Source organism: Littorina saxatilis, linkage group LG3 (assembly GCF_037325665.1).
Source record: "Littorina saxatilis isolate snail1 linkage group LG3, US_GU_Lsax_2.0, whole genome shotgun sequence".
NCBI classification, from domain to species: domain Eukaryota; kingdom Metazoa; phylum Mollusca; class Gastropoda; order Littorinimorpha; family Littorinidae; genus Littorina; species Littorina saxatilis.
The window spans coordinates 42981104-43008692 of NC_090247.1; the positions used below are offsets into that span (position 1 = coordinate 42981104).

At 42.5% G+C, this 27589-nt stretch overlaps 1 protein-coding gene and 1 pseudogene across 1 annotated transcript; both read left to right on the forward strand.

Moving 5' to 3' along the window:
- Positions 1 to 2985: 2985 nt before the first annotated feature.
- On the forward strand, positions 2986 to 11550 carry LOC138961204 (uncharacterized; annotated as a pseudogene).
- A 642-nt stretch (positions 11551 to 12192) lies between these two features.
- LOC138962431 (uncharacterized) lies at positions 12193 to 20727 on the forward strand. Its single transcript, XM_070334238.1, has 12 exons — positions 12193 to 12910; positions 13410 to 13569; positions 14280 to 14450; positions 14966 to 15057; positions 15433 to 15659; positions 16274 to 16521; positions 17464 to 17686; positions 18218 to 18307; positions 18593 to 18804; positions 19215 to 19415; positions 19860 to 20043; positions 20512 to 20727. The coding sequence occupies exons 1-12, from the start codon at positions 12549 to 12551 to the stop codon at positions 20625 to 20627; spliced, it is 2286 nt and encodes a 761-aa protein (XP_070190339.1). The 5' UTR covers positions 12193 to 12548; the 3' UTR covers positions 20628 to 20727.
- Positions 20728 to 27589: the final 6862 nt, after the last annotated feature.

The following is a 27589-nucleotide window of genomic DNA, read 5'->3' on the forward strand; positions in this document are numbered from 1 at the left end:
CAGACGACGGACGCAAAAGCCTACTTTGGCTTCGACTCAGTCGCACTGGCACAAGAATTTGAAAAGAGTGTTAGTTTAACAAATCATTAAAACAAACCTGTTGTTGTTGTTGTTGTTGTTGTTGTTGTTGTTGTTGTTGTTGTTGTTGTTGTTGTTGTTGTTGTTGTTGGTGGTGGTTTTATTTGGTGGTTGCTGTTTTGTTGTTGTTGTGTGCGGTATGCCTGTCACGTGTGTGTGTCAGCCTGTGTGTGTTAATGCCAGTGTGAGTGTGTGTGTGTGTGCGTGTATGTGTGTGTGTGTGTGTGTGTGTGTGTGTGTTATGTGTGTGTGTGTGTATACGTGTGTGTGTGTGTGTGTGTGTCTGTCGTGTGTGTGTGTGTGTCTGTGTCTGTCTCTCTCTCTCTCTCTCTCTCTCTCTCTCTCTCTCTCTCAGTCTCTCTCTCTCTCTTGTTTGTTCAAAACTAGTCAAGCCTTCTCTGGCGCTATGGTGTGGAACTCCATTCCGTCTGTTTATAATCATTACACCGACTCCACGTATTGACCTTTTCAAATCAAGCCTTCTTTATTCTTTATTCAGGTGCGGTCCTATGGAACTCACTGCCTATTTTTCTTAAGCATAAAACAAAAAACACAGACAGCTTAAAAAAAAATTATATGTCGCACATAATGCAACTAAACATGTGCTGAATGGTTCATCAATTCATTTAAAATGTATGTGCATGTTAAACAAAGTTATAATAATATGCAGATTTAAATTAAGTTATGTCAAAAATGGACACTTTTTATCATTGGAAATTGTACTTAAAATGCAGTATGACAATTTATTTTTAAATTTGTATCTGTATATACAGTTATAATGTATTAAGTTTGATGTGATCGATAGTTCTTTGATTATCATTGTTTTCTGTTCTTGTTGACCCTATATTAGGGCGAGGGGCTGGATGTAAAAAAGCAATATTCTTGCTTATCTATTAATAATAATAATAATAATAATAATAATAATAATAAATGAGCATTTATATAGCGCAACATCATAACTTTACAATTATGCTCTTTGCGCTTGACACATTTAAAATTAAAACACAGTTATACAAGCATTTACATCTACATTCATAGTCAGCAACGCTTAATTAAAAGCATACACCATCAAACATACATTACAAAAGATTCTTCCACTAACTAAGTAATAAAAACATGAATAAAATAGGTAGTGAAAACAAGGAAATACCAGCTGAATACCCTTAATCAAACAGAACATGTTATCAACAATACTGAAAAACAGCCCTAGATGTTTATATACATTATCACATTATCACTAAAACAACAAATACACTACATGTAGCCTACTGATGGACTGAGAAAACAAAATCAGGGGTTGTATTTCTTGAAGAGGTGCGTTTTAAGTGCTCGTTTGAATGCTTGGGGTGACTGAGAGTGGCGGATGTGAAAGGGGAGATAATTCCATTGTGTGGGTGCGCAGAAAGTAAAAGTGCGTTGTCCGTATGTTTTGGTTTTGGTGTGTGGTATGGTGAGGATGCGACAGTCAGAAGAGGCACGGAGTTGTCTTGCTGGAGAATAGACGGTGAGAAGTTCAGAGAAGTAAGCTGCAGGAGACGAGCCAGAAAAGAAGTTAAAGCAGAGGGTGGACAGTTTGTAGTCAATGCGGGCTTGAATAGGTAACCAGTGCAGTGTGTGAAGAAGTGGTGTTGCGTGATCTCGTTTTCGTGCTTTCAGAATGAGGCGTGCTGCCGAGTTTTGGACTTTTTGTAGTTTATGCAGGAGGTACAGAGGACAGCCAGAGAGAAGAGAGTTGCAGTAGTCAAGTTTAGAACTTGAAGAACAAAGGCACAGACAAGAGTGTTAGTTGTTTGAGAGGAGAGTGTGTGGCGAATGGTGCTGATCTTACGAAGCTCAAAATAAGCTGCTCTACAGACTAAAGATATATGTTTGACAGTTTGTTAAGGGTCATGTCGGATGAAAAGGTGAATCCAAGGTTTCTAGCTGATGGTGAGAAAAGAATGTCGGTGTTGCCCATATGAACAGAAACACGGGTTGGGGAGAGGGAAATGTAGTGTTCTTCTTTTTGCACAGTAAGACTTCAGTCTTATCATCATTCAGCTTAAGTTTGTTATCGACCATCCTCGATAATAAAGATTTTGTCTTGTCTCTGTGAATCGTGTGTCGGTCTGTCGATCTGCCAAAAGATGTTGGGCCTGTGTTTGTCTCTGTCCATGCCTGTGTGAATCACATGAGTCCTTTCTTCGTTTGCTGACGGGTTATAAGCACATTTTGCTGCTCATTCATCAACAAAACACAAATGTACGAGCCGCAGTACTCAGTTCATTCACGATAAAAAGTAACTCAGACCCGCAAACAGACACAGGCATATAGGCCTACACCGCAAACAGACACAGGCATATACGACATATACACCGCAAGCAGACACAGGCGTATACACCGCAAGCAGACACAGGCATATACAGAGATAGAACGACAGAGACTGGGAGAGACAGTGAGATATTCTACAGTGCTTCTCAGTATCCATCTATAGTTTTTGTGATGAGTCGATTGTGCTGGTTAGAAATGCCAGGAGTTTTTTTTTTAATTCTTTTGTCTCTGATAGCAGTTTATTTTGTTATGATCCTTTATGATATACATTCCATGGCTTTGTAAACTTGTATCTGAATAAAATACTGTTTAAACAAATGCGAGGAGTTTTTGCATTCGGTCATTCAGTCGGAATTTCAGTTGGTAAATGAGAGTATCTTTTATCTGATAGTTGAATTCATATTGGGTTTTGTACTTCATCAGTAGATGCGAGTATTGTTTACCTTATAGATAAGAGTACCGCTCGAAGAGAAGCAAAGACGTACGAAAGCCTCTTTTTTGCCAGGCTGTCTCCTTATCTAATGCGTAGATGGGGGGGGGGGGGGGGGGGGGGGGGTCTCTTCTTCTTCTATGTTTGTTCTCACTTGCCTCTGCTACCACAACGCTTGCAAGCCTACAACAATTTCGCGTGTAAGAGAAAACACAGATTGTGCTCAACTCTGACCCCCTTTCTATTTTTTATTATCTAACTTTTTTCTTTCTTTCTTTTTTTTTGGTTTGTTTTGTTTTGTACGGGGGATTTGCTGTAGATTTTTGTTAGTCAGCCATGATGACTGTACTTTACTTTTCAGTCGTTTTACTGTTCTCAACAGTACTAGCGATCATCAGGGTAGACTACCCGTTTCAGAACAGTTCTCTCCCTTGGGACGAACGGGTGAACGACCTTGTGTCTCGTCTGACTCTTGAGGAGATCCAGCTGCAGCTCAGCAAAGGAGGAGGGTGGGAGGGGGGAGGTCCGGCCCCCGCTATCCCCCGCCTCGGGATCGGACCGTACCAATGGTGGTCCAACTGTGGCCGGGGAGATGTCGCTGCTCCTGGCAACGCAACTGCTTTTCCTCAGACCATCGGCCTCGCTGCTTCATTCAGGTGGGTTTTAAGCGTAGTTTGGTTCGCCAATATCAAATGCGTTATTCAGTCTTGAGACCAAGTGGTACTGTCTGGCATCTGCCTCGAGAGTCCGAGAAAAATGTCCCTCGATCTTTCTTTTTGCTGCGATGCCCGCATACGGTGGTGCTCTCAGACACCTCATACGTAGGCTGAATTAGGAATATTCAAAATACTAAACTAGTGAAAATAAGTGCTAAGGCGGGGAAGAAGTTAGAAACGTAGGCCTACACATTCTTCGAAATGTTACAAAAAGAGCAAAATTAATGTTTGACCAGTCAGTGGTCTCCATATAACCAGAAAGATTCGTCTTTAATGTTTTACAAAATATCATATCAACACAGACCTGTTCTGTTTATATCATTTCCAGTCCTGACCTGAGTTATCGAATCGCTGTGGCCACGGCTAACGAAGTGCGGGCCAAGCACAACTACTTTATCAGTCATGACATCTACTCTGGGCGTACCGGGCTGTCCTGCTTCTCGCCTGATGTCGATGTGTTGCGGGATCCACGCTGGGGGAGAAATCAAGTTAGTGTCTTGGCTCTGTTGCTTTGAATTTGAATGTACTGCTTGAAATAAGGATCTTGGCAACAAGTACTCGTTCGCACCAACAGTCCTTGCTTCAAAGCGTCTTAATTCCCTGGTTCCTTATCATGACCGATATTATATAATTTCGTCATTTTTCCCACTGTGTAGATAGGTTAGAACTCTACGACAGTACGGTCGATGTGGTCATGATTGCAGACTGAAAACATGCAAGGTTTCTTGATATAAGCCCCTGTGACGCTGATTGACTGGCTAATGCGAGTAGATTGACGCTTTTCGTTATGGCACTCATGGCACAATAACACAAAGACTTATTTTGTAAAAACAGGTTGCTTATGCCGAAAAGAGCATCATACACAAAACGCCCAAATAACTGCTTTAAGAATAATCGACCTTCAAAAAAAGCGATTAACACAGTACACTGTATTGAAAGTTGTCTAAAGTAACCAAAATTATCAAGTCCATTAACATTTCATCTCAGCAACTGATTCAAAACTGAGGACATCTTCATCTTGTGCCGTGTATATTTCCGCTGTAACTTTTCAAGATTATGTTCCTAAAACGAAACCAGCCAAGGCACACGATTACTAATGAGAGCTAAGGTTGTATTATAGAAACGTGATAAACGTGTTCTTACTGTGTCCTCTTTGTGACCACAAGGAAACACACGGCGAAGATCCGTACATGAGCGGCGTGCAATCTCAGGCCTACGTGAGAGGTCTGCAAGGTGACCACCCCAGGTATGTACGGGTCAGTGCAGGATGCAAGCATTACGCCGTGTACGCTGGACCTGAAAACTACCCCATGTCAAGATTTGACTTCGATCCTCAGGTAAGGAAATCGTGCTGTTAATTTCAATGTGAGTGTTATTCTTTGTGTTCATAATGGGTAAAATGAGGTAGGGTAAGATTCGGAGTTTGCTGGAACATTTAACTTCGGAGTTAAAAGATGACTGAATGTGAAATACATATTAGGCTAGATTGTGAGGCTGAAAGTACAGTCTAGTCGCCTCTCGTGCTGTCATAAAAATGTCAACATACAAACGGTCTAGGAATTACAAATAAATGTACATGGTCGTCATAACACAAGACAGTGCAGAATGTCCGAATGATTGACATTTCAACCCTTGTTCGTGAGACTTACTCTAAAGTACAAGAGAGGAAAACTATCGTGTTTTAACTTTGAATTGAAACAGGCCTACTCATACCAAATGTAACCGTTGAGATATGAAATAGTGAACGCATTATCCACTACTCTTCAGTACTCACAGTATACGTCTTCCCATGATGATTTGTTTCTGTCTATGCTGTCAGGTTTCGATGCGAGATCTGCGAATGACGTTTCTGCCGCAGTTTAAAATGTGCATCGATGCTGGATCCTACAGTGTCATGTCGTCCTATAATGCGTAAGAAAACGCTAGCTTTCTGTTGGTTCAAAAGTTACGGGACTATCGATTTACGTCAGGAGGCTCGCACGAGCGCGCATGCAAAGTTCAAATATACCCCATCACAAACTTCATACACCATGAAGAGAACACGTAGACTTCAACACACTTCATAGACGTACAGACAACAAAAACAACAACAACAACAACAACAACAACAACAACAACAAAAACAGCAACAACAACAATACAAAACTACAGGCGGGGCCGGGTTTAAAGCTCAGTTATTTGGTTAAATACGAATTATGTGCCAGTAGGGACAAGTCGATCATGTACGTGCACACCCCTTAATTCTAACCTTTCACACGAAATTATGTTTAATAATATTATGACGTTAATCAGCGAATTTTGTGCCAGCTGCATGTTTAAATACGTGCAGTGAGATATGTACAGTGAAGGCGTTCTTGACCAAAATGATGTGCATTTGGTATCGACATGAATTTCTAGATCTCTGATTTCTTTGCTCATATCCCCTGGGTCGTTTGCTTGTTCTTCAAATTCCGCTTTTGTTCTTTCTTTACCTACAGTTTTAACGGTACTCCAGTGTGTGCCAACAAGTTCCTGCTGACGGAGGTGTTACGTAACGAGTGGAACTTTACTGGTTACGTCCTCGCTGACGCAGGAGCCATCGAGAACGTCATCAACACGTACCACTACCTCAACAATAGTGTGGACACTGTCGCTGCGTGTGTCAACGCTGGCTGTAACATTGAAGTCTCACTCGGTGCCAAGGTCCCTGTACATGTCTCTGGGTATGTGCAGATGTGCTCGTCCGTAACGAATAAGCAGCGACAGTGTTAACACTTGTTAAACTGTATCGGAGATTGTTCAGTTGGCGTACACAAATATTAACCAAGGAGGGTGAGTTCTGATGTACTGTTTTGGGGGCTTTGTTAATCCATGAATCCCGATTCATTTCCAATTGAATTATCGCCTTTGACGTGTACATCTTAAAGTAAGTACAGTATATTGATGTATGTGTTTTTGTTCTCATGCAGATTTATCGGTTCACCAAGCACACTAAGACAATTAGTACACTGTGTTCACATCATCAAGTATTCATGTCCATATTTCAAATAAGTGCGTTCATGTTTCAGCGTAACTTTCAATTTCACGTCTGGATGTTGCAGTGCAAGCAATTAAACAAGGAAAACTCGAAGAAAACTTTGTGCGTGAAAGCCTGAAGCCTCTCTTCTACACACGCATGCGCCTTGGAGAGTTTGACCCACCAGAAATGAACCCTTATACGAAGCTGAGCCAAGATGAGATCGTGGAGAGCGCCGACCATCAGGCACTGGCGGTGGAGGCAGCCATGAAAAGCTTTGTTCTGCTGAAAAATGACGGCGTCTTACCTGTGACTAAACTTTATGATGACATTGGTGTAAGTATGACAGAAGCACTTGTTAATCAATCTTTACCAGTGCTGATGGTGGATGCCTTTTTACATTTGGTAATCAATCTTTACCAATGCTTATGGTGGAAGCCTTTCTGTTACAAGCCGCGAAGTCTGCTTTACGAATCTTCATGCACGAAGCTTTGGCACTGAATTTTCTATAAAAAGACTTCGCAAAGTCGACTTCTTTCTCAGTTCAGAACAGCCTTTAAAGATGGACCTTTCACACACCCTGGGGAAATGCTTAAAGGGAAACAATGGACAGATCTATAGCTAGGTGTAAGCTCGTACCGAAGGTGCATGTACCAGTAGAAATGAAGAGGAACAGGCCAGTTGTTCGTTTGTGTTGAACGGATTATGACTGGTCTTCCAAGAAAGGAAACTCTAGATACATGCGTACGTATATATATATATATACGACTAGTGTCTGTGTGTCTGTGTGTCTGTGTGTGTGTGTGTGTATCTGTCTGTGCGCGATGCACGGCCAAAGTTCTCGATGGATCTGCTTCAAATTTGGTGGGCATATTCAGGTTGACCCGGTACAGGACACAACCTGGTCGATATTTCAACACGTGCTCTCAGCGCGCAGCGCTGAACCGATTTTGGTTCCACCTCAGCTCATTTTGGTTCCACCTCAGCTACCCAGGCCCCCATACCGACACACCATAGCCGCTACACCACATCACAACGCCAAAGTTCTCGGTGGATCTTTTTCAAATTTGGACACCGTATTCAGCTACACCCCGGACACAATATCATCGATGAGATATTTCAACACGTGCTCTCAGCGCGCAGCGCTGAACTCATTTTCGTTTTTGTGTTCATTTCACCATTATAAGTAACTCTTCCTTATCTTCTCCAGTGTTTGGCGTTTATCTCCCTTCCTTCGTCTGGCTTTCCCGTTCAGTTGTAAGTTACTACACTGCGCTGTCCACTGCGCTGAGCGTCTTCGGATATTCCCGGGCGTTCTGTTACTGGTACTATTTTTAGAAGGTCAACGCAGTGTACAGAACGTAAATTGGACCCGTAAATTATCCTCACTGTAAAAGTGCAAAGGTCGAATCAATTTATAGCCACGCGAAAAATACACTGTCATCTATCTCTCTATAGATACGGCTTCTCTGTGTTTTTGTGTGTGTGTGTGCGAGTGTGTGTGTCTCTATGTAAGCAACACCTGTGCATTGTTCAGTTCTGTTTGTGATGTGGTCTGGCGGCTTTTGTGTAATTTTATGTACTGGCCTTCCTTTGAGAAGCCATAACTTGCTCAGTCCTGTTTGAGTGGAGTTCGCCTCCAAAGGTGATTAACACGGTTACATTCGTCGACAAGGATGGGACTCGATATGGTCAGGAATGGCATTATGGCCACTAAATCATTTTCGTGCTGTTCCCATTCCACGAATCTGGGAGGGACCTAAGCTTGGCGGGTCCATTGTTCGGACCCGGCGAAGCCGTCGTACGGCTCTAAGTACTTCTTCCCGGCGAAGCCGGCTACCCGGCGAAGCGGGTATTTATTCTAGTATAATATATATCCATATGAAAAGAAGAAAGTGATTCTTTTTTTCACAGTAAATAAACGAAACAAGTTTAAACAGTATACGTTGGGGAGAAAAAAAAGAAACTTAATGTTCAGGATTATTGTCGTTGTTCACACTATATAACAGGTCAAGCAGTAGAGGCGGAAGGTCTTGATCGCAGGGACATAGAACTTTCTGGACATCAGAAACAGATTCTTCTGGACGTGATGCTAACAGGTAGGACCCTATCGTTACTTGAATGCGTTGATTGATGGACAGTTGGTGGATGGACGGGCGAGTGCGTAGGTTGACAGAATGGTTTATTAACTGATTGACTGACTGACTAATTTTGCTTTTAGTTTTACCCCCTTTTCTGACGGAATTTGATTGTCAGAACGTTAAAACAGGGCATGTGACAGTGTAGGTTTAAGAGGTGGCAAAGTTGTGGATCTTGTTTGCTTCCTTGCAGGTAGTCTGCTTTTCTCGTCTGCACAGCAGGTACGCTGGGTTGTTTGTTTCGTTCTTTGCCTGAATGTGTTCCCGTTTTTTTGCGCAGCAACGTTTCCTTGCCGATACTTGAACATTTGCACTAATAATGTGTGAATGGAGAGTGCACAGGTTTAATCGTCTCAGAATTTGCCAACATCCTGCTTTGCACTTTTACGCTTTAGCTCCCAACACACCTCTGGTACTGCTGCTGTACAGTGGATCAGCGGTCAACATCACGGAGTTTGCTGACGACCCCCGCGTGAGGGCCATAGTGCAGGGTTTCCTGCCAGCACAGGCTGCCGGTACGGCCCTCACACACCTCTTGCTGAATGACCTACCTGGCGCTGTACCTGCCGGCAGACTGCCCTACACCTGGCCCGCTCTGGCATCACAGGTAGATCAGTCACAGGCATAGTATTGGGCGATCTCTAGGAATTGGTATGGAGAAACAGTGTGTCAGTAAGTCAGTCCGGAGTTAGCCAGTCCGGAGTTAGCCAGTCCGCAGTCGTCGAGGTAGTCAGGGAATTAGCCAAGCAGGATCTTGGTCGGTCGATGGTACTGTCAGTCAGTTAAGGGTTCAAACATAGAGTCGGATATGTATAACTGAATAAAGGTTCCTGTTGTTCAACGCCTGGTCTATAATTCAGTGTCATTCAATGTGGCCATTTCACATTTATTAGTATTGGTTCACAGCACAGGTCTCAACAAGTGTGTGCGGGAAAATGCCTCATGTTAAAGAGTAGTATACTCGTCTGAAATGTAGATCATCACCTTGGATTTCTTGTCCCCTAAAATACAAAGCTGTAAACCACCAAATGTTTGTTCTAAGTTATTTCTTGTGAAACTTACGCGAATAAGTCACAAAAGGATGGCATACAAGGGATACTCGAGGCACTCTTTGTACACGATCTGATCAGATCCCCCCGATGGTGAACTACTCGATGGCGGGCAGGACGTACCGCTATTTCCAAGGGGACCCCCTGTATCCATTCGGCTACGGCCTGTCCTACGTGACCTTCACCTACCTGGGAATGGAATACGACAAGCACGTGCAGGCTGGACACAAGTTGACAGGAGCCGTCTATCTGCAGAATAATGGAGATATAGAGGCGGATGAGGTAGAGTGGTCGACTGAGTTGTGATTATTCCTTTCATTATTCTGGTACATAATCTTCTTGCATCTACGAATACAGATTCCTCAGAGAGGCTGTTGAGATGTGGATGTTCTGTGGTTGATCTGAAATAACTTTTGATTGATCGATTTTTGTAAATACTAAACACATTCAAGCGGAAGAGAGTGTTTACATCATATTCATGAAGCATGCTCAGGAATCTCTGTTTAGACGATTTTTGTTTCGCATTTGTTGCTGTAGTTTCTGAAGGTACACCAATTGTCGATTAGTACGAACGACGAGTTATTCGACTCATGCTGTTCCAGTCATATTTTTCTTCTCAAATAAACAGTCCCCCAAAAAAGAAGACAAGCATAAGACGACTTAAGCTTTTGTATTGCGGCCACGTGTAAATGATACGTGCCCAGATCGACGTCCGTACCTGCAAGTGAACTGTCTAACCATGCAGAATAGTGTGGCTAGTTTTGACTCAGTAAATTAGTGTCTGCATCGCCTGACACGACAACCATGGCAGTGATAGCTATAGGAAACTTTTTAACTTTAATCATCCGCAGGTGGTTCAGGTGTACATTAGCTGGACAGACAAGTCGCTACCAGCCCCCAAGCTCCAGCTGGTCTGGTTTGACCGTGTGACCATCAGGACCCATTTCAACGTCAGGGTCAACTTCACTGTGGACGCCCGTCAGATGGCGCTGTGGTTTGATGACGGCTGGGAGGTCAGAGCTGGTGAGAAGCCACTGATTGTTAACACGGTTTCATTTGAAATTTGATTATGACGACTCATAGCGATCACATTTTTTTTTGCCTGGCCGTTCAGAAGCATGTCTCGTTAATCGTTATTGTGCACTCGGTAACTTTGGAATTTGTGTCGTAGTGATCAATTAAGGTATACCTGGCCTTTTAGAACAGTGTTGTTCCAAAAACTGGTATTGCGATTGTCAGTTTATCTTTTTTGTGAACTCAGAAACATAGGAATTTGTGTCGTACTGATCAAGTTAGGTATACCTGTCCTGTTGTCCGGTATTGTGATAGTCAGATCATCGTACAATTTGACCTCTCTCGACAGTTACAATGAGAAGATTATTCTGTCGAATAGATAGCTGCTCAATTGTTGTTCTGCAAAGCATTGAGCCTTTTTTTCTGTGTTGTTTTCCCGCTTAGTATTGACATTGCAAGAAAGTGCTTTTGCCTAATAATAACTGTCGTGTCAATGATTTCGTCCGCAGTTGTGGTTTTTTGGTTGCTTTCAAACTGTTGAGACTTCTTCATTAAAATGTTCTACATTCACATTAAGTTTAACGGCCACCTGCTATGCTGTAGTATTGTAGACTGAAATGTGTCTTCGCATAATGTATGGCTTCTTACAGGAGACATGATGGTGTTTGTGGGAGGTCAGCAGCCCAACCAGAAGCGACAGGTTCCCTCCAATGTACTCAATGGTCGCTTCACCATACAGGGATCACAGTATCTGGGTGTATACTGAGATACATCATGTTGTTTTCGGAATAATGAAAGCATTAAAGAGAGAGAAGGAAAAGTCCAAAGAATTGTCGTTTCTTCCTCTCTGCGCGCGCGCACCTGTGTGTGTGTGTGTGTGTGTGTGTGTGTGTGTGTGTGTGTGTGTGTTTGAGTGCGAGCATGCAAATCTCTCGTCTACAAAAACTGTCTACCATTAGGAAAAACTCTCTCTCTCTCTCTTCTCTGTCTCTCTCTCTTAGTCTCTCTCTCTCTCTCTCTCTCTCTCTCTCTCTCTCTCTCTCTCTCTCTCTCTCTCTTAGGTTTCACTGAGTATGAGTGTGCGTGACACGTGCAATTTATTTTACAATCAAAACCAAGCTACACAAAAACTAATCATAAATAATCAACGACAACCACCAACGAATCTAAAGCATATTTTGAACAGGTGGCACCTTAGACATCAAAAACCAGCTCATATATTTTGTCGGACGTCGTGTTTCCGACACACAAAAATCAAGGTATCTCTTTACGACAAACTACGGACATTGTGACATCAAGGTTAAGCAAAAAGATCTATTTCCAGTCACATACTTTAGATAAAGTAAATATGTACTCGGTACAAAAGTTCTCGTTTTAGGTCAAGTTTTGTGATAACACATTTTCTACTCTTTTCTTTACTTGGTGTATATTTCGCTGACTAGTGTTTTTAAAACGTTTTATGTTATCACTTTCAAGCACGTCCTTTCTATTAACCTCGAGGTCAGGTAAAAATAAACTCCGAGGTTGTTCGATCACTGAAAGTTCAAAATAAGTGTCCAATGAGAACGTGTTTTGTTTGAGCGTGGAGGTGATGCAGCTCGATCCCATTGTTTACCTACTGCTACAGGTTTCCTTTCCTTGCATTTTGCGGTCTGTCAGAGTGTAAAACCCGTCCTTAAATTGAGGCTGAAGTCGAATCTGAGAACTCTTTTTACGGAAATTCCAGTGCTAAAGCGTCGTTCTGCCAGCTGAGTGAAGTAAACTGCGCCCAATTTATTTAATGCTAAAGGAGCTTTCCGACGAAGACATTTCGCCAACATGAGCTTGTTCTTCCACACAACCGTCTTGTCGTTGTTGATGACGTGTGTACCATACCACCACACTCTTCCCGCCTTCAGATCATGGAGCAGCACGCCTTTCAAGGTAGACTACCCCTTCCAGAATATCTCTCTCCCCTGGGAAGATCGTGTGGATGACCTTGTGTCTCGCTTGACATTGGAGGAGGTACAGGCTCAACTCAGCATGGGGGGAGGCCCCCCGCACGGTGGTCCAGCCCCCGCTATCCCCCGCTTTGGAATTGGACCGTACCAGTGGTGGTCTAACTGTGGTCGTGGCGATGCTGGCGCTCCTGGCAACGCTACTGCTTTTCCCCAGGGCATAGGTCTGGGTGCTTCTTTCAGGTATTGGCTGTTTCTCGTGGAAGGTAGTGTACGCAGTCTTTTACTCCCTTGAGCCTTAAAAAAAAAGTAAAACTTAATCTTGATTTGCGTGGTTACTTTATAATCAATGTCGCCTTTTCCCGTATGGATAGTAATGTTTACACGACATTAGTTCTACTTGCGCAATAGCTGTAACAGTTAGTTTGGTGATGTGCTTTTTTGTTTTGTTGTTGTTTTTCTTTTGTAGCTGTTGTTCGTTGTCGTCGTTTCTCTTGTCATTCCTGTTGCTGTTGTTGTTGTTGTTTTACTTGCTGTTTTGGGGTTTGTTTGTGTGTTTGTACATGTTTGTTGTTGTTATCTTTTGTACTTTTAAATTGTTTAAACGGACACAATCCAAGAACAGTGTGGCACATGGCTCAAAAACAAGCGTAACAACCATAACAACCATATTCTACTTGTGCGCACACTTTCTCCACAACAAGTACACTTACTTTCAGCCATTTTATCATTTTCTTTCCAGTCCTGATTTGAGATACCGGATAGCTGTCGCAGCTGCAAAAGAGGTTCGCGCCAAACACAACATTTTTGTCAAGGAGGGATTGTATGGTATTCACACTGGCCTCTCCTGCTTTTCACCGGACATCGACCTTTTCAGAGACCCACGGTGGGGACGAAATCAGGTTGGTCCATTTTAAGATTCATTCGACGAAGCTAGGGCTGGAGATGAGGGATCAAGAACGAGGGTAAGAGACAATTGTCCATGTTGACAGTGACAGTTGGTAACTCTTTCATACTACATCCGACGAACCTGGGGCGGGATGGGGCAGAGAAAGGGTGGGGATTTTTGATGATAGAGTGGGGGAGAGAGACACGTATATAGATGCATGTTGACATTAACCAGATTAGAGATTTTCTGTTCTTTTTTAACGACGCTGGAGAGGGGGGGGGGGGCCGGAGGACTGGTCATGAGTATGGATGATGGTGTGGTGGGGATGAGAGACAAATGTGCATGTTGACAGTAACCAGGTTGGGGAATGTTCATGATTCGACGAACTTCAGGGTGGGAGTGGGGGAGAGGTGGGTGTGGGGTTGGGGTTGGCAGATAGGGAGATGGGGGTGAAAAACAAGTGTACATGTTGACCGATAATTCCACTACCCATGCATTTCCAAAAGAGTGTTGAACTTGCGTTCAGAAAAAAAAAATAATAATAATAAACATCAAAACAACTGGCTTTAAAAACCGTTGACATCGAGACGGCTTGAACGTATAATGCATCTGGTATCAAACTTCGGAAGAAAGAAAGAAAACTGCGATACTTTTTAGTATAGGCACAAAGCTACGATCAAAGATCACAATCACCATCACATTGTTGTTTCTTCCCCTTGATAGGAAACGCCAGGCGAGGACCCTTACATGAACGGGGTGCAGTCACAACACTTTGTGAGGGGTATCCAGGGTGACCACCCCAGGTATGTACGGGTCAGTGCAGGCTGCAAGCATTTCGCCGTGTACGCCGGACCTGAGAGCTTCCCGGTGTCAAGAATGTCCTTTAGTGCTGAAGTGAGTAGGCCTACTTTTTCAGAATTCACTCCACCGTTTTCTTTTTTTGGTCAGCATTTATTTTGCCTGCGAAGCAGCAGACATTCTTTTCAACAACAAAGAGGTCTTGTTTTTGCAGAAAATTTTGTAAACTGGCTTGTCCTCAAAGGTGATTGTGTGTTCATATTTTGCACGCTAGTCGTAAAATCTTTTAAAAGATATCCGGTTGAATGTCCGTAGTCGAAAGCACGTGGCCTTCTCCACATGGTGCATTCATAAATTGTATTGAATTTCACTGATGCAAAGTCAAATTAATTGGGCCTTAGTAATAATTAGGCCTTAGTAATACCAATAACTGCTATGGCTGAATGACTGGAAATAAGACAAGGAAGATGTGCACTGCTTGGAAATTGCTACAAAAGAAATACAGGTTGCGGTGACAGAGCGATGCTCTCGAACACATTTGAGTTTGTTTGTTTGTTTGTTGTTTGTTTGTTGCCGTTGTTGTTGTTTTTTAAGCATATTACTCTTTCCAGGTCTCGATGAGGGATCTCAGGATGTCGTTTTTGCCGCAGTTCAGAATGTGTACTGGTGCTGGGTCATACAGCGTGATGTCGTCCTACAACGCGTGAGTACAATCATGCGGGAGGAACGTTAACTTCTTGATAGTGTAGCCAAATGGACGTCGGCATTTCGTGTGAAAGATACGGGGATCGAATCTCGGCTGCGCCTGGTGGGATAAGGGTGGAGAATATTCCGTTCTCCCAGATCACGTTATGTGCAGACCTGCTAGTGTGCATAATCACGAGTGTAGGGGGAGCTGCATGCAGCCCCAAAACGTCTGTCTGTGTTTCTGTTTTTGTTTCTGTCTTTGTTTCTGTGTTTGCCCCTATGGGATCGAGTCTGTCTGCGTCTCTCAATATGTCCTCCTGTCTGTGCCTTTGTCTGTGTGTGTTTATATGCTAAAATCCAAACCTATGCTTATGTTCGTTGTCGCGTGCAGTGTAAACGGTGTTCCGGTATGTGCCAACAAGTTCCTGCTGACAGACATATTACGTAACCAGTGGAACTTTACCGGTTACGTCCTCGCTGACGCTGGAGCCATAGAGAACGTCATCAACACGTATAAGTATCGCAACAACAGTGTCGACACTGTGGCTGCGTGTCTCAACGCTGGTTGTAACATCGAGGTTTCCATACGTGCACACCCACCCGTCTATTTCTCTATGGGTGAGTAGGCTCATGTTCTTTGAAGCACTCCCTTTGTTTATCTGTACACGACACTATTGTATTCACTATTCCTGCTTGACTCAAGGCTGGGTTTCGCATTGAGCTTTTCAAGAAGGCAAACCTACCACTCTTTCTCTGTGGATGAGAAGCCTGCTGTTTCTTCTTAATTATTATTGTTTTGTGGCCCTTTTATCGTTGTTTTAGTTTTATTCATTTCTGTTATATTCTTTCTGTTAATTTCCAATAATGATGGCAATGTTTTAATTAAGATTTTAGATTGTCTGAGCCGGAAAGAGCAGTTCTCTGGAGTTTAATTGCAAAGTCAACAAGGTTACAATTATCGATCCACAGATTTGCATATGTATATGTATATAACTGTTGTTGTTTATGGTTGTTTTTTCTTCAAATCAATAATTTTCAGATCAATGTAAAACTAACATAGCAAGGTGTGCACAGGAACCCTGGCCAACTCGCACATCAGACTAAAGATACTGAGTAATAAGAAACCTTACTTGTGTCTTGTTTGAGAGAGGCTGTTAATTTCTACAAGGTGCATCAAAGTTAAGCCAGCCATTCCTACATGTTCACACACTTTTCTTCATTCCTCTTTACAGTGGAGGCGGTCAAACAGGGGAAACTGAATGAAACGTTTGTTCGTCAATCGCTGAAGCCTCTCTTCTACACGCGCATGCGCTTGGGAGAATTTGACCCAGCGGAAATGAACCCTTATGCTAACATTGACCCGGATGTGGTGGACAGCCCAGAGCACCAGGCATTGGCTGTGGAGGCAGCCATGAAGACTTTTGTTCTTCTCAAAAATGATGGCATCCTTCCTCTCAAGGGTCAAGTTCAAACTGTTGGTGTGAGTAGTTTCTGCATGTGACTTGGTTTTTCATGCAATAACTTACAAAGTACATTTCACACAAAATTAATATCATTGCAGGGATGTCTTTCAGCTTTAGCTTCAGCATCAGCAAAACACTGAAATTACCTTCAAGTCGCCGAAAACGTTTTGCTTGAGATGTTTTTCATTTGTGCGTACTCTGCCTCACAAATAAAAATAAAAATATAGAAAATATAAAAAATAAAAGTAAAAAAACGACCTCGTTTGTGCGCTCAAAACACACTCGTCCACCAACGACTCGGCAGCGAGATGGTGTGTGTGTGTGTGTGTGTGTGTGTGTGTGTGTGTGTGTGTGTGTGTGTGTGTGTGTGTGTGTGTGTGTGTGTATGTGTGTGTAGGGGGGGGTCCGGGGTTTCCGAACCCACCCCCCCTCTCCGGCCTAACATTTTTTAATAAAATGAAGAAAAAAATTGAAGAAATACATTTGAAAAAAAGGATGGCTCGGATTGCACCAGATTGCTCCATTTTCCTCGTTGTTATCAACATTTTCCGGGGGGTGGTGCATATGCCCCCGGACCCCCCGGGAGGTTCGGGCGCTTCTCACCCTCAACTAAACGGTTCGCGTCGTCGATCTGTCCCTAAACGAAATTTGAAAACCCCCCACTTAAAAATGATGTGATCCGCCCCTGGTGTATGGGTATGTGTGTGTGTGTGTGTGTGTGTGTGTGTGTGTGTGTGTGTGTGTGCGTGTGTGTGTGTGCGTGTGTGCGCGCGTGCGTGCGTGCGTGTGTGTGTATGTGTGTGTGTGCATGTGTGTGTGTGTGTGCGTGTGTGTGAGCTTGCAAGCGTGAGTGTGTACTTGTAGGCCCTATACATGTGTTTGTTTGTGTTTTGGATTTTCGTTTAGTACTGTTTGCTGGTCGCGATACCTGTGTGTAGATGACCATTCTCGTTCTGCAGGTCGTTGGACCAATGGCCAACAACGCCACTCAGCTGTTTGGGAACTACGCAGCGAGAACTGACCTTACCCTGGTGTCCACTCCACTGGACGGTCTGACAAAAGTGGCCATGAGTGTCAACTTTGCTTCTGGCTGTGACGACAACGTGTGCAATAGCTATAACAGTAGTGCGGTCAAAGGCGCCGTGACAGGGACCAATATCAACTTTGTCGTACTGGGCACGGGTAAGCGTTTCTTTTTTAAGTGCAGACATAGATTATTGTACAAATGTCGTGTATATGGTAAAAGATGCACCCTGGCCATGCTTAGACAGTATTGAAGTTTTTCGTTTTCATTTTGGTTTTGGTTTCTTTTGTAAAATCGTGTAAGAACGAGGGCATCCATTTTGCAAAATGCAGAAATGCAGAAGTGCATGCCAATTGTATGAACGTGGAGTTAATACGCCGCACTGCGCATAGACGTTTTGCTAGTTCGCGATCAAGACCGAATTGTATATGATTGTATTAGAACTTTGAAAATACGGTACACAGTTTGAAAATACGATACGCAGATAGGCGAAGATGATAGGAGTCGATCTTTTGAAGCATTCGTTTTGTTATAATTGTTTTATTTCCATTTACTTGAAATTTACATGAAATTTACATACATTTCAAAATATGAAAACAACAAGCCTACGGCATACCTTTTCATCGGGAAGAAAAATAATAATATGTGTGTGTATTCACTCAAATCTAATGTAAGTTCCATGTTCTCAGGTCAAGCAGTGGAGACGGAAGGCCATGACCGAAAGGATATGGAGTTCTCCGGACAACAGAAGCAGGTCCTTTTAGACACACTCAGCGCAGGTAACTGTGTTGACATTCCCATGAATTGTGTTTAAAGTCCTTTGAACTTCGCGTTAAGTCCTAATTTGAACTTGGCGTAAAGTCAAGGAAATGTGCATTTAAAGCCTGTTTGACTCTGTGTAAAGCCCTTTGAATGTTGTGTGTACAGTCCTTTGAACTGTGTGTAAAGTCTTTTGAATTCTGTGTAAAGTCTTTTTTGACACTCTCAGTGCACACATGTACTCGTTTGCAAACTCTCTTTGAGTCGTAGTAAGGACAACCATTTACCTTGGCTGACTATTTCAGCACCCAACACGCCACTAGTACTACTCCTGTACAGCGCCTCTCCGGTCAACATCACTATTTTTGCTGACGACCCCCGCGTGAGGGCCATAGTGCAGGGTTTCCTGCCCGCACAGGCTGCCGGTACGGCCCTCACACACCTCTTGCTGAATGACCTACCTGGCGCTGTACCTGCCGGCAGACTGCCCTACACCTGGCCCGCTCTGGCATCACAGGTACGTAATTATTCAGAGAAAACACACAGACACTGAGGCAAGTGGACCTTTCAAATGTTTGCTGTGTCTAGTATTGTGCAAATCTGAGGACGGTACTCACAGGGGTAATTTTAATTCATGGTTTTCATGTCAGACCTAAATTCTTTTAGCATCCCAAACTGGCTGACATGGGTATCAAAACAAAGGTCAGTGCTAAAAGAAGTTAAAGATTCACTGTTGTGTATATTTATTCGTGGGGAGATAGCTTTCTTTCTTTCTTTATTTGGTGTTTAACGTCGTTTTCAAACACGAAGGTTATATCGCGACGGGTGGGGAGATAGCACAATGACTGCTAAATTCTGAGTGTGAAGACTGACATGAGGCAGAATGGTGATCAAATGATGAGTTGAATCTCCCACTCTTCACCACAGATCCCCCCGATGGTGAACTACTCGATGGCGGGCAGGACGTACCGCTATTTCCAAGAGGACCCTCTGTATTCATTCGGCTACGGCCTGTCCTACGTGACCTTCACCTACAAGGCAATGTATTACGAAAATGTGGTCCAGGCTGGACACAACCTGACAGGGTTCGTCTACGTTAATAATAATGGGGACATGGATGCTGATGAGGTAGGAAATCACCACAAACATCTCCGTATAACAAACACCATCATTCATAGAAATAAGCAGTTGTATCTACCTACTCTACCGCATTTTTTCAGTGACACGTAGTTGCAAAACAGAAGACAAAAATCATGGTTATTTATATGCATTTTGCTCTTGACTAGAAAAACGTTTTGTTACGGAGACGCCATGATCTTTGTCGTAACAAAAACTGAAAGGAAGTACACACACATTTCACCAAACTCATATGTCACATGGCAAGCTTACGCGTATTCATTTTATTACTTACGTTTACGAGTATGTCTATTCTAATTTTAAGTTGAACTAATTCCAACACAAATGTTGAAGAAGACTGCAATAAACCTTCTAACATTGTCCATGTTGGACCATGAATATTGCCATAATCTGCCAAGTTGGGGGACAAAAGAACATTTCCATCCCAATTTTCAGGCCGTGCAAGTGTACATCAGCTGGACAGACAAGACACTACCAGCCCCCAAGCTCCAGCTGGCCTGGTTTGACCGTGTGACCATCAAGTCACGTGAAGCGATTCAAGTCAACTTCACCGTGGACGCCCGTCAGATGGCGCTGTGGTTTGATGATGGGTCTGAAGATGGTTGGGAGGTCAGAGCTGGTGAGTCACTTTGAACTAAGAGAGAGAGACAGATACAGACAAACAGGCAGACAGAGAGATGGACAAACAGACAGACAAACAGAAAGAAAAACAGATAGACAGACAGACAGACAAAGAGAGAGAGAGAGAGAGAGAGAGAGAGAGAGAGAGAGAGAGAGAGAGAGAGAGAGAGAGAGAGAGAGAGAATGAAGTTGTGAACAGTGTGTAAATATGGCATCAGTGAGGTTTCAATGTGGGGGGGGGGGGGGGAATCCATAATGTACATATTCACACTAAGATGGTTTCGGAATTGCAGTTTGTATTCGGCTTAATATGATTTATTTCGCTCACGTAATTCTCTAAGTAGCAATTATTTCTCCTGAATGATTTATTCGGCATTTTTGGTATTTTCTTGTACATTAACGCAATCCTCTTTTGCAATTGCAATCTAATGAGATTATTAAAACCTGAATCTTTTTCTCTCCACAGGCGACATGATGTTGTATGTGGGAGGTCAGCAGCCCAACCAGAACCGACAGGTTCCCTCCAATGTGATCGCTGGTCGCTTCACTATACAGGGATCCATGTACATGGGCAAATACTGATAGCGTCAGCTAGAAAACGTTCAATTCGTGTTTTAAAAGCATTATCTTCTTTTATTTTTTGATTTTATAAATAAAATGAATAAATTTAAAAGAAACTCTGTAGGTTGGAATTGATGTGTGATTGTGTTTTATTTTTGCATGCACGCGTTTGTGTTACTCGGTGTCTGTGTCACTTTATACATATTTCATTTGTAGTGTGTGTGTTGTAAAAACACACAAGCGCGCGCGCGCTAACACGCACACAAAAAAATTCACACACACACACACACACACACACACACACACACACACACACACACACATACACAAACACACAAACACTCCTACACACATAAACACACACACACACACACACGCACACACACGCACACACACACACACACACACACACATAAACACACATACACAAACACACAAACACTCCTACACACATAAACACACACACACACACACATAAACACACACGCACACACACACACACACACACACACACACACACACACACACACACACACACACACACACACACATAGTCACGACAACACATGCAGACACCTCATACGCACATCCACCAAAACTTTAAAATTCTGAAGTATTTCGACGTGTTGTTCTCAACCTGGATGGAGCGTACGCACACAAACTCAGTGACCAGTGACAGCCTGATTCAGTCTACTTAAAGTAATCTTTGCAGGACCAATGAGGAGGAGGAGGCTGTTTAGTTTTGTGTGTATCCTGGGGGACAGAGTCTGACGCTCCTATATCCCATGCAAATGCCTGAATAAATATGTGGTAATTCACATCAACGTTTACAATGGCAAGAAGCTACCTTTCAAAGTCCACTTGAGTAGTGTAATTAACGACAAGTGTAATTACTTACGGCAAAGAACGACCAGGAAACAAAACGTAACATATCTGAGGAACATCGTGAGAGACCTAATTTCAAGCAAAGTAGGAAGGAAGTCAGACTGACGTCAGTGAGGCCAAACCTCTATCAACTCATACTGAGATCTTTGAATGTTCCCAGTCCTGCTTTTAAAGAGACACCCATCAACATTTCTTCTTCTTCTTCGTTCGTGGGCTTAGACTCCCACGTTCACTCATGTTTTTAGCACGAGTGGATTGTTACGTGTATGACCGTTTTTACCCCGCCATTCAGGCAGCATACGCCGATTTCGGGGGAGGCATGCTGGGTATTTTCGTGTTTCTATAACCCACCGAATGCTCTTTTCCGTGAGCACTTGGTCTTGTGCTTGCGTGTACACACGAAGGGGGTTAAGTCACTAGCAGGTCTGCACATAAGTTGACCTGGGAGATCGGAAAAACCACCAGGCGGCAGCGACCGGGATTCGAACTCACGACCTCCCGATTAGGAGGCCGACGTCTTACCACCACGCCACTGCGCCCGTCAGTCCAACCATCAACAAAAAAGTACAGGTATAAACGAAGACTGAACATAGCTTTTTTTTTTTAATTCTAATCGCATTGCGTTTGGAGACAAATGTTTTATGAAGCCCTGACAATGACCAAAGATGGAGAATATCCAGCCTCGTAAACGAAGGGAAACAGAGAAAGGGGCCAAATAAAAAAGGCAAGGAAGAAAACGATGTGTCACAATTTACGTGACAGCACCGTTAAAGACCGAGTACAGCTGGTCAGTTCGTATGACATTTCAAATGTTGATAAGACAAGTAAGCAAAGGTCTGCACTGCCGCTGGTGAATAAAGATAAAACACACGAAAGTCGCAAGCAATCCGTAAACTCTGTGTGTGTGTGTGTGTGTGTGTGTGTGTGTGTGTTTCTGTCTTTCTATCTTTGTAGCTGTCCATGCTGGTCTTAAAAATCATTGTGTGTGTATTGTGAATTTGTGTGTGGGGGGTGTTTAGCAACTTTTAACCACAAATACGCTGAGTGAGTTAGCCATTCATGTGGCTGCCTTTGAGATTGCATGTGTAATTATGTGAAAATGTGTTCATGATGTTCATGGAGAGATTTTTCTTAAAATGGCGGCGTTAGGAATTTAACAGAAAAATGTACACTACATTGGGGTGTGCACGTTAAAGATCCCAGGATTGACAAAAGGGTCTTTCCTGGCAAAATTGTATAGGCATAGATAAAAAAATGTCCACCAAAATACCCGTGTGACTTGGAACAATAGGCTGTGAAAAGTAGGATATGCGCCGAAATGGCTGCGATCTGCTGGTCGATGTGACTGCGTGCTGTATTGTGTAAAAAATTCCATCTCACACGGCATAAATAGATCCCTGCGCCTTGAGTCCGAGTCTGGAGATACGCGCGCGATATAAGACTTCATATAATTAATAATAATAATTAATATGGAAAATTTAGCGACGACACTTAAACAGACACAATATACATGTCACACAGTTTGCACACTAACACCGAGACGAAAACATTAATCTTCCAATCATTGAGACGAGGCAGAGATCTCAGTCATACAGCACACACAGCCCGCGAGTGAACACTATGAAATTTATGAAAGGATATTACAGCGTTTACATTATATACATCATAATTATGTTTCCAGACTTAAACTGCGCATTAAAGGCAGAGTAAGCCTCCCGTAAACCATCACAGATACGGTCAGGCTTTTACACACAGTACAAACACCCTTTCATTTAAACACTCACCAATTGAGAACATCCTAGGTGCCCTCCGTAAAGAGCGAACAATTTTCAAAGAATTTATTTTTGCGTGGTTTATCTTACCCCTGAGCCATCGTGAACCCGTGTGATCCAGTTTTCCCTTTTCACAATGCAGTCGTCATAGTTAGTCATTTGAATGCGACTCGACGTGAGCTTATCTACAATAGCACGTTTTTTTATGCACGAAACAACGGCTGTGGTTCACAAGAACTCTAGCGATGGCTTTTGACTGTTGAGAGGAACGGCGATTTGCACTGATAAACCGGCCGTCGTCTGCTACGACCCTTGCGTGACCCTGCTTCCGGGCTTTTCTTTTTTTAAACTTTCACAACTTCGAATTGTTCTCATCTTGTCTTGATGAAAAACGAATTCTTTTATGATTAAAGAATGTTTGTGTAACAAGCTGTCAATTTATTATTTAGATTTTAAAAGTTAGGTCTAGCGCAAAAACGAGGCGCCGTTGTTGTTAACGGAACAAGTCTACGAAAATAAATTCTTTGAAAATGTCTCACGCTCGACAGAAAGCAGCCAGGATGTTCCCGTTCGGTGAGCGTTCAAATGGAAGTATGCTTGTACTGTATTTAGACGCTCGGGGAGCTCTGTGATGGTTTACGGGAGGCTTACTGTGCCTTTAATAAAAAGAAGTCACCATATCTTGGTTTCTGGCTAGAACTGCAGGTAATCCAAGTAAACAATCCAAGGACCCGAAACTCAAAGAAAATCTGGTGGAAAAAGAAATCCAAAGAAATATAAGAGAGAGAGAGAGTGCGAGAGAGAGAGAGAGAGAGAGAGAGAGAGAGAGAGAGAGAGAGTGCGAGAGAGAGAGGGGGGGGGGAGAGGGGGCAATGACAATGACATTTCTTTATTTAACGAGGAACTAACTAATAAATAAATAAAATAAACATTAAAAAAAAACTAACAACAACTATAGTACCGTTAAACAGAAAATTGAAGTAAGGCACATTATACATTATATGTACACAAAATGCTTGGCATAGAGGGATATTGCTAAGTAATTGGGAAGAATTTAGTAGTATAGGCCTACAGCAGATTGAACTGACACAACAAAGTTTAAAACTATTAATAGGCTTATGTTCTTAGCAATACATTGTATTTACAACCAAATAAATCAAACAAGCAGCGAGAGAGAGAGAGAGAGCGAGACAGGGGGGGGGGGGGATCTGGGAGTTGTAGTAGTAGCAAGGAAAGACAACCAGGTAGCGAGTCAAGGCTTTCATAATTACTATATACTTCGGTCGTTACTACGAACCTTGTATCTGACAATTGTATATTGGTTTCCGTCTGAAAATTCTTATCTAAAAGTTCGTTCTGTTGATTACTTTTACACAAAATTTCTACTGGGCAACCTTACTAACCAATCAATGCTTTTCAATATCTTGCTTCAAACACATCTCCTAAACATCTTAACAAAGACGGCATCACTCTCACAAAATCCGAATGCGTTAATCAAATTCTTCTCTTTATCTTCGGTTATGTTATTGTCTTTCAACTGTCAGTTTGGCCGTACATAGATCATTACATTGAAAGCCCGTGTTCTACTTACGAAGAAATTAGTATGCGTTCAATTATTCCATTCGTGTCTTTATCTTCAGTCAGTTTATTGTCTTTCAACTGTCAGTTTGGCCGTACATAGATCATTACATTGAAAGCCCGTGTTCTACTTACGAAGAAATTAGTATGCGTTCAATTATTCCATTCGTGTCTTTTTCTTCAGTCAGTGTATAATCTTTCAACTGTCAATTTGGCAGTATGTAGGCCTACATCGTTCATAACATTGAAAGCCCGTGTTCTACTCACGAAGAAATCCGTATGCGTTTATCAAATTCTTGTCTTTTTCTTCAGTCAGTGTATGATCTTTCAACTGTCAATTTGGCGGTACTTCGTTCATAACTATGAAAGCCCGTGTTCTACTCACGAAGAAATCCGCATGCGTTTGTTCCATTCCTGCAGCACTCTTTCTCGCCTGAGGTTCCTCTCCTCCAGTCTCAGTCTGTACCTCTTGGCACGTTTCATCGCGTGTTTCTGTCTTGCCACCACGCTTTTCACCGCATCGTTTGAATCATGGATCGATCTGAGAGGCAGGGGATAGTACTGGAGATTACGAGGTCGAGAGACTGTGTTTGTGGAGCGCGGCGGTTGGAATGGAGAATCTGGACGAGGGTGCAGTTGATGAGCCAAATCTTGTCGGGAGTCTGCAGACGGAGAATGTGAAGCTCTGTTATCTCCTGACGAAGAACTGGAATCTGAAAGTGTCTGCAGAGAGAGAAAAGGAGGAGGCGAAGGATGTTTAAACGCAGAATAGTCCGAACGCAGGTTCTGGCGTTGAAACCAGTTGGGACGTGGCGGAGAGATTGGAAGGTCCTTCCTCATCCAGCAGCTAAAGCAGAAAGATGATGACATCTTCAGGTCGCCTGCGATGAGTTTTCGTTTCTGGGTTTCCAGAATCTTGTGAGATCTTGTCTGTCTGCACATCCCGCATTTCACATTCTTTCCTTTGGCTTTTACATGTGTGACTGTAATCACTGTTGTTGGTTTTCCACGCGAGGATGTATGACCTGTCGATGGGGACGATTGTGGAGATATCCTCGAGGCTTCTGTCGCCTCCAAAGGTCCGTGTGACGCATCTGTGTCCATGGATTCGGACATTCTGATGAAACAGAGAAAAAGAAGAAATTAAGTCAGTAAAAAGGGAGACGAAAACATTAGATTACTGTCCATGTGTTTATATGTGCATGTGCTCAATTTGTGATTTGCAACTACGGTGGTGTTTTTTTCTCAAGTTTAAACAGTATGTCCAGCTTGGAAGATAACAAGTATTTATATCAAGAGAAGAAAATGGCACTTTTTGAATTAAAACATCTCTCTCTCTCTCTCTCTCTCTCTCTCTCTCTCTCTCTCTCTCTCTCTCTCTCTCTCTCTCTCTCTCTCTCTCGCTCTTTAAGTTACACACCGTAGGATATATATGTTCCAGTAAATTGTCAAAACCAGGAAATTTACAAAATCCCTGAAAATGTCAGTAAATTTGTAAATTTCCTGTTTCACTCAGGGATTTATATAATAATAATAATTCTCTTTATTTATATAGCGCCTTATCCGAAGTTCAAAGCGCTTTTATGCCGTGTGAGATGGAATTTTTTACACAATATATCACGCATTCACATCGACCAGCAAACCTCAAGCCTGTTAGGCGAATGTTCACCTTTCGCGGCCTTTATTCCAAGTCACACGGGTATTTGATGGACATTTTTATCTATGCCTATACAATTTTTCCAGGAAAGACCCTTTTGTCAATCGTGGGATCTTTAACGTGCACACCCCAATATAGTGTACACGAAGGGACCTCGGTTTTTCGTCTCATCCGAAAGACTAGCACTTGAACCCACCATCTAGGTTAGGAAAGGGGGGAGAAAATAGCGGCCCGACCCAGGGTCGAACACGCAACCTCTCGATTCCGAGCGCAAGTGCGTTACCACTCGGCCACCCAGTTTCCTAAACAATCTAGGACATTTGTAAATTTCCTGAAACTAGCATGCCACTTTTTGATGAATTTACTGAACAATGAAAAATCTGTTTCAGTAAATGTTTCAAATTCTTCAAATAAAAAAACATGTAAATTTTCCTCATTTTGACATCTGTTTTTGACAGATTGACTAATATAAAACTCTTAAAGGAAATTAAAATTTAAAAAGAAATGTTTATTTGATCATGACTTGAACCGAAGACCTTCAGATTTTGGTATTGACACACTACCAATTTCACTAAACAGTAAAATCAGACTTCAAATTTCTAAGACATTGTGGAAATGTGTGTATTTTGCATGCAGATCGTTGCTGGGTTTCTTGCTGATTTGGATGATTTTAATAAATATGAACAAGTCGCGTAAGGCGAAAATACAACATTTAGTCAAGCTCAGTCGAACCAGAGACATATATACATTATATCTATGTCTCTGGTCGAACTCACTGAATGAAACTGAACGCACTGCATTTTTTCCGCAAGACCGTATACTCGTAGCATCATCTGTCCACCGCTTGTTCTGAGCGTGTTTTTAATTCAAACATATCATATCTATATGTTTTAGGAATCAGGAACCGACAAGGAATAAGATGAAATTGTTTTTAAATCGATTTAGGAAATGTAATTTTAATCATAATTGTTTTATATTTTTAATTTTCAAAGCTTGTTTTTAATCCGAATATAACATATTTATATGTTTTTGGAACCAGCAAATAATGACAAATAAGATGAAATTGTTTTTGGATCGTTTTATAAAAAAAA